The 13,027-nt window shown below is 41.7% G+C and overlaps 1 protein-coding gene across 4 annotated transcripts in view; it reads left to right on the forward strand.

The window, feature by feature from the left end:
- The window catches only part of Gnb1 (G protein subunit beta 1), a 268,388-nt gene that overhangs the window by 237,354 nt on the left and 18,007 nt on the right, over positions 1-13,027 (forward strand). For all 4 annotated transcript variants that reach the window (XM_052178357.1, XM_052178356.1, XM_052178355.1 and 1 more), the window contains 3 exons: positions 5,163-5,201; positions 6,161-6,267; positions 12,333-12,396. In XM_052178357.1, the coding sequence (XP_052034317.1) occupies positions 6,197-6,267; positions 12,333-12,396 (135 nt within the window). In that variant the 5' untranslated portion in view covers positions 5,163-5,201; positions 6,161-6,196. The remainder of the gene's footprint in view (positions 1-5,162; positions 5,202-6,160; positions 6,268-12,332; positions 12,397-13,027) is intronic.

Raw genomic sequence — 13,027 nt, forward strand, 5'->3', positions numbered from 1 at the left:
TGTGGCAGGCAAGTATATAGCACTCAACTACACCTGGTCCTTGCCTAAGATCTTTTTAGAGTTAGGATTTTTGTAAGTGCAGCTTAGGGTTGGGCTTTTAATATGGTACTAAGGCTGATGTCAAAATTTGAGTTCAAGTGATCCTCCTGTGTCAGTCTCCCTTGTAGTTGGGATTGTATAGCATGCCTGGCTTTCCCTAAACTTTTGTTTTGTTTTGTTGGGTTTTTTTTTTTTGAGACAGAATTTCTGTCTATAACCATAGCTGTCCTGTCACTCACTCTGTAGACCAGGCTGACCTTGAACTCAGCCTCTGCCTCCCAAGTGCTGGGAATAAAGGCGTGTGGCCTGGCCCAATTATTATTATTTTCTTCTTCTTCTTCTTCTTCTTCTTCTCCTTCTCCTTCTCCTTCTCCTTCTCCTTCTCCTTCTCCTTCTCCTTCTCCTTCTCCTTCTCCTTCTCCTTCTCCTTCTCCTTCTCCTTCTCCTTCTCCTCTTCCTCCTCCTCCTCCTCCTCCTCCTCCTCCTCCTCCTCCTTCTCCTTCTCCTCCTTCTTCTCCTTCTTCTTCTTCTTCTCCTCCTCCTCCTCCTCCTCTTTTTTTTTTTTTTTTTTGACTTGATTTTTTTTTTTTGAGACAGGGTTTCTCTGTGTAGCCCTGGCTGTCCTGGAGCTCACTCTGTAGACCAGGCTGGCCTCGAAGTCAGAAATCCGCCTGCCTCTGCCTCCCAAGTGCTGGGATTACAGGTGTGCGTTACCACCGCCCGGCTATTTTTTATTTTTTAAAAACCTTTTTACCAGCAGTCTTTAATTCCTCCCCCACACCCCCCTTCCTTTTTCCTTCTTGCTCCAGCCCATAGGTTCTTTATTTGTTTCTCATTACGGACAGTTGTAAGCCACCATGTGGTTGCTGGGATTTGAACTAATGACCTCCGAAAGAGCAGTTGGTGCTCTTAATGGGTGAGCCTTCTCACCAGCCCTCCCTAAACTTTTACATGACTTAAAAACTTTATGTGCGTGGTTGCACACCCTCTTAACCTTTTAATCACTGTACTTGGGAGGAAGAAGCTGAGTGATAAGAGTTCAAAGTCATCCTCAGCTACATAGTAAGCTCAAGGCTCTCCTTGGTACCTTGAGACTGTCTCTCAAATGTAACAACTGACTGGAGAGATGGCTCAACAGTTAACAGCCCTTGCTACACTTTCAAAGGACTCCATTGGGTTCCCAGTGACCAGGCCAAGTGGCTCACAATCTTATGTAACTCTTAACTCAATTTGGCACTCTTCTGGCCTCTGCAGATACTTACATATACCCACGCATAAATACACACTTGTTTGCTAAAGAATTTAGTACAAGGGCTGGAAGTATAGCACAGCTCAGTAGTCTAGTGCTTTCCTAGCAGTCTGGTCCCCAGAGGTACTGAGAAAGTAGGAGGATTGTCTTCAGTTTGAAGGCCAGCCTAAACTACCACACAAGAACCTATCTTAAAATCAAAAGCAGGAGGTTGGGTGTGACAGCACACTTTTTAGCAGTCAAGAGGCAGAATTAAGTGAATCTCTGTGAGTTCTAGGCCAGCCTGGTCTACATGACAAGTTCCAAGACAGCAGGATTATATAGAGACCCTATTTCAAAACAAACACAGAATCAGAAACAGCACAGATAAGATAATTCATTAAGTAAAGGTCCTTGCCACCCAACAGTGTAAGCTTGAAAACCTGAGTTCCATCCCTGAAGTCCATGTTAAGGTAAAAAGAGAGTACTTTCTCTACATAGTTGTCCCATGACTTCCATACTCTGTAGCAAGTATACTGATACACATCAGCCACACTCTTGGGTTTATTTGTTTGTTTGTTTGTTTGTTTGTATTTTTACCAACAAAGCGTTTGTATGTGTGGTTGGTTCACCCCTGTCCTCCCACTGTCACCAACACAAGGTTTCTTGTGTATGTCTGTCTTAGAACTTAATTTGTAGACCAGACTGACTCAGAGATTTACCTGCCTCTGCCTCTTGAGTACTGGAATAAAAGGTGTGTGCCTCCACCACTTATACACTTTTAATATTGTTTGTTATTAAAAATCAACAAAAGGCTTCTAGCTAAGTGTGTTAATACACATAGGTTCTCAAACTTGGGAGTGGAAGCAGGAGGAGAATCAGGAGTTCAAGGTCATCCTTAGCTACATAGTAATTTTATGACCAGTTTGGCTACATAGTGAATCACACAAGAAATGACAGTTAATTGTAAGAAGTTTTGTCTGGCCTTTTTATTTGTTTGTTTGTTTGTTTATTATATGTAAGTACACTATAGATGTCTTCAGACACTCCAGAAGAAGGAGTCAGATCTCATTACGGATGGTAGTGAGCCACCATGTGGTTGCTGGGATTTGAACTCAGGACCTTTGGAAGACCAGTCAGTGCTGTTACCCGCTGAGTCATCTCTCCAGCCCCTGACTTTTCTTTTTTTGGTTTTTCGAGACAGGGTTTCTCTGTGTATGCCTGACTGTCCTGGAACTCAATTTGTAGACCAGGCTGGCCTCGAACTCTGAAATCCGCCAGCCTCTGCCTCCCCAAGTGCTGGGATTAAGGCGTGTATCACCACCGCCTGGCAACTTGACAATTTCAATGTGAGATGACAGTGCCTGCATGAGATGGGTCAGTGTCTTAGTCAGGGTTTCTATTCCTGCACAAACATCATGACCAAGAAACAAGTTGGGGAGGAAAGGGTTTATTGAGCTTACACTTCCATGTTGCAGTTCATCACTAAAGGAACTCAGGACTGGAACTCAAGCAGGGTTGGAAGCAGGAGCCGATGCAGAGGCCATGGAGGGATGTTCCTTACTGACTTGCTTCCCCTGGCTTGCTCAGCCTGCTCTCTTATAGAACCCAAGAACACCAGCCCAGGGATGGTACTACCCACAAGGGGCTCTCCCCACTTGATCACTAATTGAGAAAATACCCCACAGCTGGATCTCATGGAGGCACTTCCCCCCAACTGAAGCTCCTTTCTCTGTGATAACTCCAACCTGTGTCAAGTTGACACACAAAACCAGCCAGTACAGTCAGCCACTTCTGTGGTAATGCTTCTGTACTCAAACCCAAATAGGGCAGAAAAGTGACTGATTGAATGGATCAATCTACATGAATTCATTGAAAAGTCATTGTAAAGCCAGGTGGGGGGCTTTTAATCTCAGCACTCTGGAGGCAGAGGCAAACATATCTCAGTTTGGGGCCAGCTTGGGCTACACAGAGAAACCCTGTCTTGAAAAAAACAAAAAAGGCCGGGCGATGGTGGTGCACGCCTGTAGTCCCAGCACTCTGGGAGGCAGAGGAAGGTGGATTTCTGAGTTCGAGGCCAGCCTGGTCTACAGAGTGAGTTCCAGGACAGCCAGGGCTACACAGAGAAACCCTGCCTCGAAAAAAACAAATCCCCCCGAAAAAACAAAAAAGAAAGAAAGAAATTATTATGGCTGGGCATGGTGGCACACTTCTTTAGTCCCATCACTGGGGAGGCAAAGGCAGGTCAATATGTCTTAAGTTTGAGACCAGCCTAGTCAACATAGTAAATTCTAGGCCAGCCAGGTGTAAAATAAATCATAAATCAGTCAATCGTTCTCAGTCCAGCAAGGTGGGTCATCAACTAAAAGTACTTGCTATCTTCCCAGTGGCTTGAGGTCCTAATGTCTACATGGTAGAAGGAGAGAATTGGCTCCCACAAGTTGTCCTCTGCAAATTACACATGAAATCTGTGTTCATTTAAGCAATTTCAGAACTGCATGGGTCTTTTTAACCGCGTGGTAACCAAAGTAAAGATGGCTGGAATATGACTGTTTAGTTTTCTTCTGTTAGGAGTAGTTGCAGTGTCAGAAACATTTTGGTCCCTGGGTACCAACCAAGGTGAAGCTGCTTAAATACCAGTTTTTATTATTAAAATTTTTGTTCTTTCAAACCCAAAGCTATACATTATATCAACAAGCATATTGTTTGAAAATATTAGACTTATTGCCATGAGAAAGGGGCCTTGACAATGATTTGCTATTCTAAATCCATGCTGTGCACTTTACTCAAAAATTTTGTGTAGAAATAATGGGTTATTTCTGGGCAATGGTGGCACATGCCTTTAATCCCAGCACTTGGGAGGCAGAGGCAGGCAGATTTCTGAGTTCGAGGCCAGCCTCGTCTACAGGGTGAGTTCCAAGGACAGCCAGGGCTACACAGAGAAACCCTGTCTCGGAAAAAAAAAAAAAAAAAACAAAAAAAAAAGAAAAGAAATAATGGATTGTGTAATTTCTTGTGTTTTGATTATGAGCAGGTTCATTAATGATGAATTTGGAACCTAGAAGTTCTGTTCCTATAGTGATTGCCATCTCAGTATATTTTCCATGCTATCAGCTTGTGATATTCACAGACTTAATGAAGTAAAAAACCTGCTCTGTGAGTCAGCTCGTCATGGAGCATTGATCTGGGAATGCTCTACCTTGTTTGAAGAATATGGCCTATTGCCAGCTGCCGCTTTGGAAACAGACAATCAATTTCTTAGTCAAGATTGTCAGGAATTTCTTTGAATTACTGTTGAAAATTTTTACTTTTAAATGTGGAATTGTCAAGTCTTAGCTATATTGGTATATTTATAAAAAGAAAAGATTGCTGTTTTCTTACCAGTCTCATTGAAATTTTATTAACAATTTTAGATCCCTTGTTCTATTCATAGAACTTAGATTTAATCATTGTTTGGCTTAAAAATAAAGTCCTCGTATAATACATTCTCAAAGAGAAGATTTTGGCCTGAATAGCTAGTTGGTTTTCAGCCTGTTTCTTTCTTCAACCCCTTGTGCTCAAATGTAAACTGTGGGAAAGACAGAACAGGTATGTGTTGGCTGTGGGGAGTTAGCCTCGGCTCCCAGGCTGCTCGCTGCTGTACCAGCCTCCAGTGGGGTTTCTCCTGGGCCAGCCCAGAGTTCTGTGGAGTCTGCATGTCTTAGTTATGTTTAGGGATTGTGAGTTGTATCTGTTTGGGGCTAAACAACTCAAAAGTGGCAGTGGACTTGGGAGTGAGTACTAGAGAAAAGGTAAGAAAGAAGACAGTTTGTAGAGGCTTCCTGAAACTTTAGTACGGAAGGTCCTAAAATTGAAAATGTGGAAATACAACTAATCCCTATTTGTTATTTCACAGGATGCTCGTAAAGCATGTGCAGATGCAACTCTTTCTCAGGTAAGAAGAAGTTCCTCCTGTCACCTGAATCTACAGTGCAGGCTGGTGTGGGTTTATCAGTGGAGAGAATATTTTTGTCTTGTGGGGTGAGGTTGTAAAACCACTGTTACAGCTTTTCATTTGGAGGTTCTGATGATAGGCAGAGAGGACAGGACCCACTCTAGACAGTGCTCCATACATAACCCACAGAGGAATCTGATCTAGGCAGTTCTTTAATTGAAGTTCCTTAACTGTGTGTCAAGTTGACAATAGAAACTAGCAACACACCCCTACCTACCTACCTTCTTGGGTAATCAATGAGCCTGATCCTCAGACTTCATAGACATAGGTTTATTTTCCCTGTGTATCCATGGCAGTGGTAAAGTGTGTATGTTAGGTAAAGGTGGAGATAACTAATAATTTAATAAAGCAGTAATAAAGTGGTAGTTGCATGTGATATCAGATGATCTTAAAATATCTTACTGCATGTGCTGGTATGACAGGCGCTGACAGTGCCTATATTCTTGATAAGAAGAGATGAGGTACTGAGGCATGTGAAAAGCATGGTAGTTGTGGTATATTGCTGATAAACATGCTGTATACTTAAAGCATGGACTCTCTGGACAAGGGAGTCAGGCCCAAGGCCCTACAGAGTGGATATTTTAATCGTGCTACTTAAGAGAGCAGTGTGTAATTTAAAGTTTATGAATTGGCTGCTGGAGTGATGGCTCAGCAGTTTAGAGCACTTGCTGCTCTTCTAGAGGACCTGGATTCTGTTTTCAGCACTTTATAGTGGTTCACAACTGTCTATAAATCTTCTGACCTTCTCGGGCTTCTGCATGCTAAAATTATTCTCTCGTGTAAATACAGGATTTTCCATTTAATATATTTTTGGTTCTTAGTTGATAGTATATTACAGAACCCACAGAACGAAAATCAAGAGTCTATTTGCTAAAATTAATCTTCACTAATTTTTTAAGATCACAAACAACATTGATCCAGTGGGAAGAATCCAAATGCGAACCAGAAGAACACTGAGGGGGCATCTGGCAAAGATTTATGCCATGCACTGGGGCACAGACTCAAGGTACGAATGGAGCCTTCCAAAAGCAGTACTTGAAATGTTGGCTGGCTGCTAGGGTTTCTAAAATATAATAGTTAGAAAGTTGTATTAGTGTGGACGTAATAGCACATAATCTCTATACTCAGGAGGCAGAAGCAGACAAATCTTTGTGAGTTTAAAGGCCAGCCTGATTTATATAGTGAGTTCCAGACTAGCCAAAGCTACACATTGAGACCCATCTCAGAACCAGGTAGGATGGAGTGGGGTAGGAAGTTTGTGGTACCAGTTGCCTGTATCCAGGTCAAATGTTCACAGGTCTTACTCAGATTTTTAACTGGCTGACTGCACTACTGCCTTTCTCATAGTAGCACCTACTTTCCTTCACCCTTTACCTTTAGCTCTTGGGTCTCTGCTGTTGTCTTGGTTACTCTGGCTTGTGTTGTAATGTAAGAGTTGGGCAATGGAGGGTAAAAGGTGCTAACTTTACAACAGCAGACTGTGGTCCCAAAAACTAAATGTGGGCTCCAGTGGTCTCTTCATCCTCACTGGGAAGCCTTATGGAAAATGAATGAATGGCTATCCTTACCTTCTCTCCACATGGCCCTGCCATCTACTTGTATATCATTTAAAGAGATACTACCATATTGGACTTCTGAGTCTCTCCTGACTTTTCCACTCATAATGGAACAAAGTGCAACATGGTTTGTGTTCCCCCTCCAGACTCAAAGGAGTCTCCACATCTGTTTCTTTTTTTTTTTTTCTTTTCTTTTTGTTATGTTTTGTTTTGTTTTGTTTTGTTTTTCCGAGACAGGGTTTCTCTGTGTGTGCAGCCTTGGCTGTCCTGGAACTCACTCTGTAGACTAGGCTGGCCTCGAACTCAGAAATCTGCCTGCCTCTGCCTCCCAGGTGCTGGGATTAAAGACATGAGCCACCACCACCCAGCTTCCACATCCTTTTCTTTTGAGTCAGTTTTTTTCATTTTCTGTTATCTGACTGGAATTTCTGCTTGGCTTTCCCTCTGTGAAATTATCTGCTGTTGGGTGTAAAGCTAGAGAACAAAAGATTCTATCTTTAGTTCTCAGCCGGGTCCCATACAATTGCTTGTGCAATTGAGCACTTTTGAGGGTATTTAATAATGGAAACTTCCATCAAAAAAGAAAAAGGGGGTGGGGCATCCTGTTCTTGCTGCAGCTTCAGCTGGATAGATCTTGGATGTATTCTGTTGTTGCTGTCAGAGCTCTTCAGAGTAGATTTGTAGATTTATTGATTGATTGTTTTTTCAGTGCTGGACATTGAACCTAGGGTCTAATGACTACAAGCAATTGGTGTACCACTAAGGTACACCTCTAGTCCAAGAATATTATGCAACTTATAGTCCATAATTACTGTCTATTAAAAGTAAAAATCACTAAAAAAAAAAAGTAGACTTAGAAAAGGACAAGCAGTGATGGTACATTTCTTTAACCACAGCACTTGGGATTAAAGCAATCTAACTAAACCCTGTCTTAAACAGCAAATAAAACCTTCTAGAGCAATATTTAGGCATTGTTTTTTTGTTGTTGTTTTTTGTTTTTTGGATTTTGTTTTTTTGAGACAGGGTTTCTCTGTGTAGCCCTGGCTGTCCTGGAACTCACTCTGTAGACCAGGCTGGCCTCAAACTCAGAAATCCGCCTGCCTCTGCCCTCCCCGAGTGCTGGGATTACAGGCGTGCGCCACTACTGCCCGGCTGTTAGGCATTGTTTTAAATGAGCATACTTTCTGACTATCTTAAAATCCAAAATAACTATTTTAAGGAGTTGTTCTGGGTATGTATACCTCCCTACCTCCTTACATCATTTTCATAATTTTTACATTAATAGTAAAGGGTTGTTATTGAGCTTTGTGTGGTCACAAATGTCTTTAATCTCAGTACTTGGGAGATATAGGCTGGTAGATTTCTTTGAGATTAAGGGCAACCTAATCTACATAATGAGTTTTACACCAACCATGTAGCACTGTTGTATTCCATAGCTGCCTGCAGCTATTACGAACTGGGCTGCTGGAACTGAAGCTGAGGGATAGATGAGGAAGGGGCGAAAAGAAAGAAGGGCCAGGACAATGTTTCACTGATCATTAAAGGCCAAAACTTAATGCTGGTCAGACCTTTTAACAGTTTGGGCAAACCCTTCCTCCCCTCCCCCCCCCCCCCCCCCACACACACACACACTCTGGGTTGAGTTCCAGTGGAAGTTGTCTAGCTTCTCTTGGAGGTCCTTGTCTTGTCTGCTCTGGCAGCTGGATGGGTCACCTGCTTAATTCAGGAATTCCTAGACCTGGAGGAACCAAGAGTTTAACCGTCGCTGAGCTTCTCCACCCTAGGATAAAAATTCCTGCTTTAACCTACTTCCCTATTAGGTCTTAACTGTAGATTCTTGCCCGAAGCCAGGGATTGTCCTTGACCAATGTCAAATTCAAACCATGTGCATGACTGCCCCAATAGATCTCTATGGCACATGTAAAAACTGATTATGGCCAGATATTTGTAACCCCAGTGCTTCAGTAGGGTAGAGATAGAAGAATTACTGGGATCACTGGCCCTAGCAGAAAAATGAAGAACTCCAGGTTCAGTGTGAGACTACTTCAAAGGAATAAAGCAGAGAGTAGTAGAGCATGGCAACCAATCTGCTTCCTTTGACTTAAAATAGGCGCGCGCGCTACACACACACAAACACACACACACACACACACACACACACACGTTTGTAACATGTTTATCAGAATATTTCATTTATACCAAAATTCTGCTTTTGGTGTGTGTGTGGAGGGTGGATAGGGGAAGAAGGGACAGGGAGTAGGCTTGTGGAGGTCAGAGGATATCAGGAACTATGTAGATAGGACTTCAAACTCCTCCTGCCTCTGCCTACTGAGTACTGGGATTAAAGAGTTGCATGAGCCACCACACCTGGCTCAGAGGATCAGATTTAATGGAAGGGCTTGTTTGACAGGAACTTTTACCTGAGCCTTCTCTCTAGCCCTAAAATTTAACTTGTAATAGTATTCTAGTAATGCTTTTCCAGTTCTGTGGGGGTTTTAATCCCCTCTCTACAGAGCCTAATGAAGTAGTCTCTTTGGCTAGGTCCTCCTCTAAGTAAAATAAAGAGCATGTGGGGTTGGGCTGTGCTTGCCTCTTTTTGTTCTAGGCAGCTATTTGGTTAGTTCTCAGTTTCTATCTCTGTTGAAGAACAGAGCAGGAAAAGCTTCAGACAGCTCAGTGAACTGTGTTGGTTCCTCCAAGTTACATGACCTGAGATTAGAAGGCGTGTCTTCTTTCACCTTCTGGAGGATCAGCTCACAGCTTAGCATTGTCTTAATTCCTCACTGAGTTAGCAATTATTGAGCTCTCTGAAGGTGACTTCTTAAATCAGAGGATGAGCTACTACAGATGTCTCTTAATACCTTTGCTCAGAATCTCAAAAAGACCAGACAGAAGTAGAGCAGCAGAGGGGCCTTATACTACCCTGTGGAGATGGTTGAAAGTACCTTAGGTATGATGACTGAACATAGATAGAAGAGTAGACTTTAACGGCCATAGTTGGGGAACTAGAAAGACTATGAGTAACTGTCAGTACAGTTACTTGACTACAGTACCCTGTCTCCAAAAAAGTAAAAGAACCATCTGAGGAGTTGGAGATAACGGCTTAGTAGTTGAATTTCCTTGTATTCTTGAGGCTCCAGAGTTAAGTCCTAGAACCTCATAAAGAAAATTGTACCAGAGGACTGAGGTGCAATTCATTGGTAAAGTACAGTTTACTGTGCAGGAGACTCTGAATTCAATCTCAAAACTGAAAAATTGCAACTGAAAAGAAACTGGGTGCCTGTGTCCAGTTCTGTGATAAATTTTGTGACAAAGGATAGAAAGGGATTTTATTTCTTTCTTTTTTCTTTCTCTCTCTCTCTCTTTTTTTTTTTTTTTTTTTTTTTTTGTTTTGTTTTGGTTTTGGTTTTGTTTTGGTTTTGGTTTTGGTTTTGGTTTTTTGAGACAGGGTTTCTCTGTGTAGCCCTGGCTGTCCTGGAACTCACTCTGTAGACCAGAAACTCAGAAATCCACCTGCCTCTGACTCCCAAGTGCGCCACCACGCCTGGTTGGGATTTTATTTCTTATCATATATGTGTTGTTCTTTTTTGTTTGTTTGTTTGTTTGTTTGTCTTTTTGTTTTTTGAAACAGGATTTCTCTGTGTAGCCCTGGCTGTCCTGGAACTCACTGTGTAGACCAGGCTGGCCTTGAACTCAGAAATCCACCTGCCTGCCTGCCTCCCAAGTGCTGGGATTAAAGGCGTGCACCATCACTGCCAGCTCTGTGTTGTTCTTTATAAAGGAAATTTATATATCAGAACATGGTTTGGCAGGGTATGATGTAGCACAGCTTTAGTGCAAGTACTTTGGTGTACTACAAGTGCAAGACAAGTAGAACTCTGTGAGTTTGAAATCATGCTGGTCTACATAGTAAGATCCAAGACAGTCAGAGCTACATAATAGAGGGATCCTGTCTCAAAAAGGCAAATCAGTCAAACAAACATGGTTTGATTAAAAGTGTCAAAGGGCTGAAAATGACATGGTTGAGTTTTACCTCGTCTTTGATCAGCTTCAGAAATCCAAATATATTTGTGATTGAAATATCTCGAATGTATATATATTTATTACAGTTTGAAGTTAAAACCTGTATGTCACTATCACATGATGCACCTGGAAGAGCCTCTCTTCCTTCCTTAAAGAAGAGCACATTGTGTAGGATCCTGTGTCTGAGTAGCAGTGCTTTTCAGAATCACTCTCACACTCAGTTGCTTCCCAGATAACTTAGATTCCTTGCCTGTTAGTCATGCATGCCTTATACAGTATATCCTGCCTTAGTTCTACAAATACAGAGAACTGCAGATTCCAAACTTAGCACAGCTGCCCTAAACTAGGACAGAGTCATGAGCAATTCATAATTCACTATAGTTGGTGGCCTCTTTTGCCCGACCATGTGCAATTCTGCTCATTTGTCATCTCACTACCACACTGTTTTATTAAGACAGGTATTCTAATTTATCTCTGTCTGTCTGTCTGTGAAGTTTGATAGTGTTTGTTTGTTTTCTTTTCATTTTGAGGGATAGAGTCTGGGCCTCAAACTTGTTACATAGTCAAGTCTGGCCTTGAACTAATATTCTCATTCATATTCTCTCTCTCTCTCTCTCTCTCCCTTTCCCTAAGTTACGATTTTTTTTCTACTTTCCCTATTCATGGGTTACAACATACGCTTCCATTTGGAGCTCATGGTTGTGTTTCAGTTTGATTTCTACTGTGTGATTAAACACTCAGCAAGAGCAACTTGAAGAACATTTTATTTCAACTTGTAGTTGTTGTCTATCATGAAAGGAAATCAGCAAAGACCACAGAGGAATACTGCTTACTAGCTTTCTCTTTAGGGCTTACTTAGCCTACTTCCTGACGCCACCCAGGACTACCTGCCCAAAGATGACACTGCCCACAGTAAACTGGCCCTGCTCACATCAATTATTAATCAAGGAAATACCCCATAGGCTTACCTATATGCCAATAGGATAAAGGTATTTTCTCAGCTGAGGTTCCTTTTTCCTTAGATGAATGCCCCATCCAACCATACCCCAATATAAATAAAAACACAGGGCAGGGTGTTTAAAATGTATTAAAATGGTTCCTGAGTGGGTATTGTTTCAAGATTTCCCATAATATTTGAGCTTTCTTGGTGTCAGATTGAACAAAGCTGTGTCCTAAATATTTGATACTTCTCTTGGTTCTGTGTATCTAATTTAACTTGGAATAAAAAAGAAACCTGTCAGAAGCAGCTCAGGTCAGTACCATCTCTCAGGTTAGATAAGGGAAGAGCTGGGGAGTCTGGTTATCCAGGTGTCCTTAGAGCTGAATTGTTATCTGACACCAGTCATAGTATTTCATTGCTCCAGCATTGAGATTCTCTTTTTCTTATTATTTAGTGTATTGCATTTTAAGCAAATACTGCTTTAAAGCTCTAGTTGGACATCATCAACCAATTTTTTATATTGTGTTTTCTTTTCCTTTATCTCTTCTCCAGGCTCCTTGTCAGCGCCTCTCAGGATGGAAAACTCATCATCTGGGACAGCTATACCACAAACAAGGTGGGCAATGCAAGATTCTTCCCTGGAACAGTAACAGTCTGTTCATGGAGTGATAATGACCTCTAAGGGTGATGGAAGAACTTGTGTTGCTGGCCCCTTGAGCACAGTTGAGCTGTGGTTCCTGTCTTGGCTTGTAGATAGGAGCTGAGTACTTCCTTGTCCTTGTACAAGAGCTACACTCCAGTCTTAGTTTTGACTAGGAACTTGCCTGATTTATTTCTAGAATACCGAAATGTAGATTCCATTTAGTTAGTAGTTTGTTTTGTTTTGATTAAGAGGTAATCAAAAATGCACTATAATGTTTAGTCGAGGATTGGGAATGTAGCTCAATGATAGAATACTTTTCTACTGGGTATAATTCCCTGGATTTGATTCCCAGAACCGCAAAACAAAAAACAATGTGATCCAGCAGATTGGTAAAAGTCTGTAGTTCTAGTCACTCAGGAAGATCAAATAAGCCCAGAAGGTCAAACCTACCATAACAAGATATGGGAAGGGAGGAAAAAAAGAAGACAAAGATACTAGGTAGAATATTTGCCCGATAAGTACAAATCTCTGAATTAAATTTTTACTTCTCTCTTATTGAAATAAATTACACTGGGTATGGTAGTACATGCTCATAATCTATCAT

The sequence above is a fragment of the Apodemus sylvaticus genome, chromosome 3, assembly GCF_947179515.1.
Source record: "Apodemus sylvaticus chromosome 3, mApoSyl1.1, whole genome shotgun sequence".
NCBI lineage: Eukaryota > Metazoa > Chordata > Mammalia > Rodentia > Muridae > Apodemus > Apodemus sylvaticus.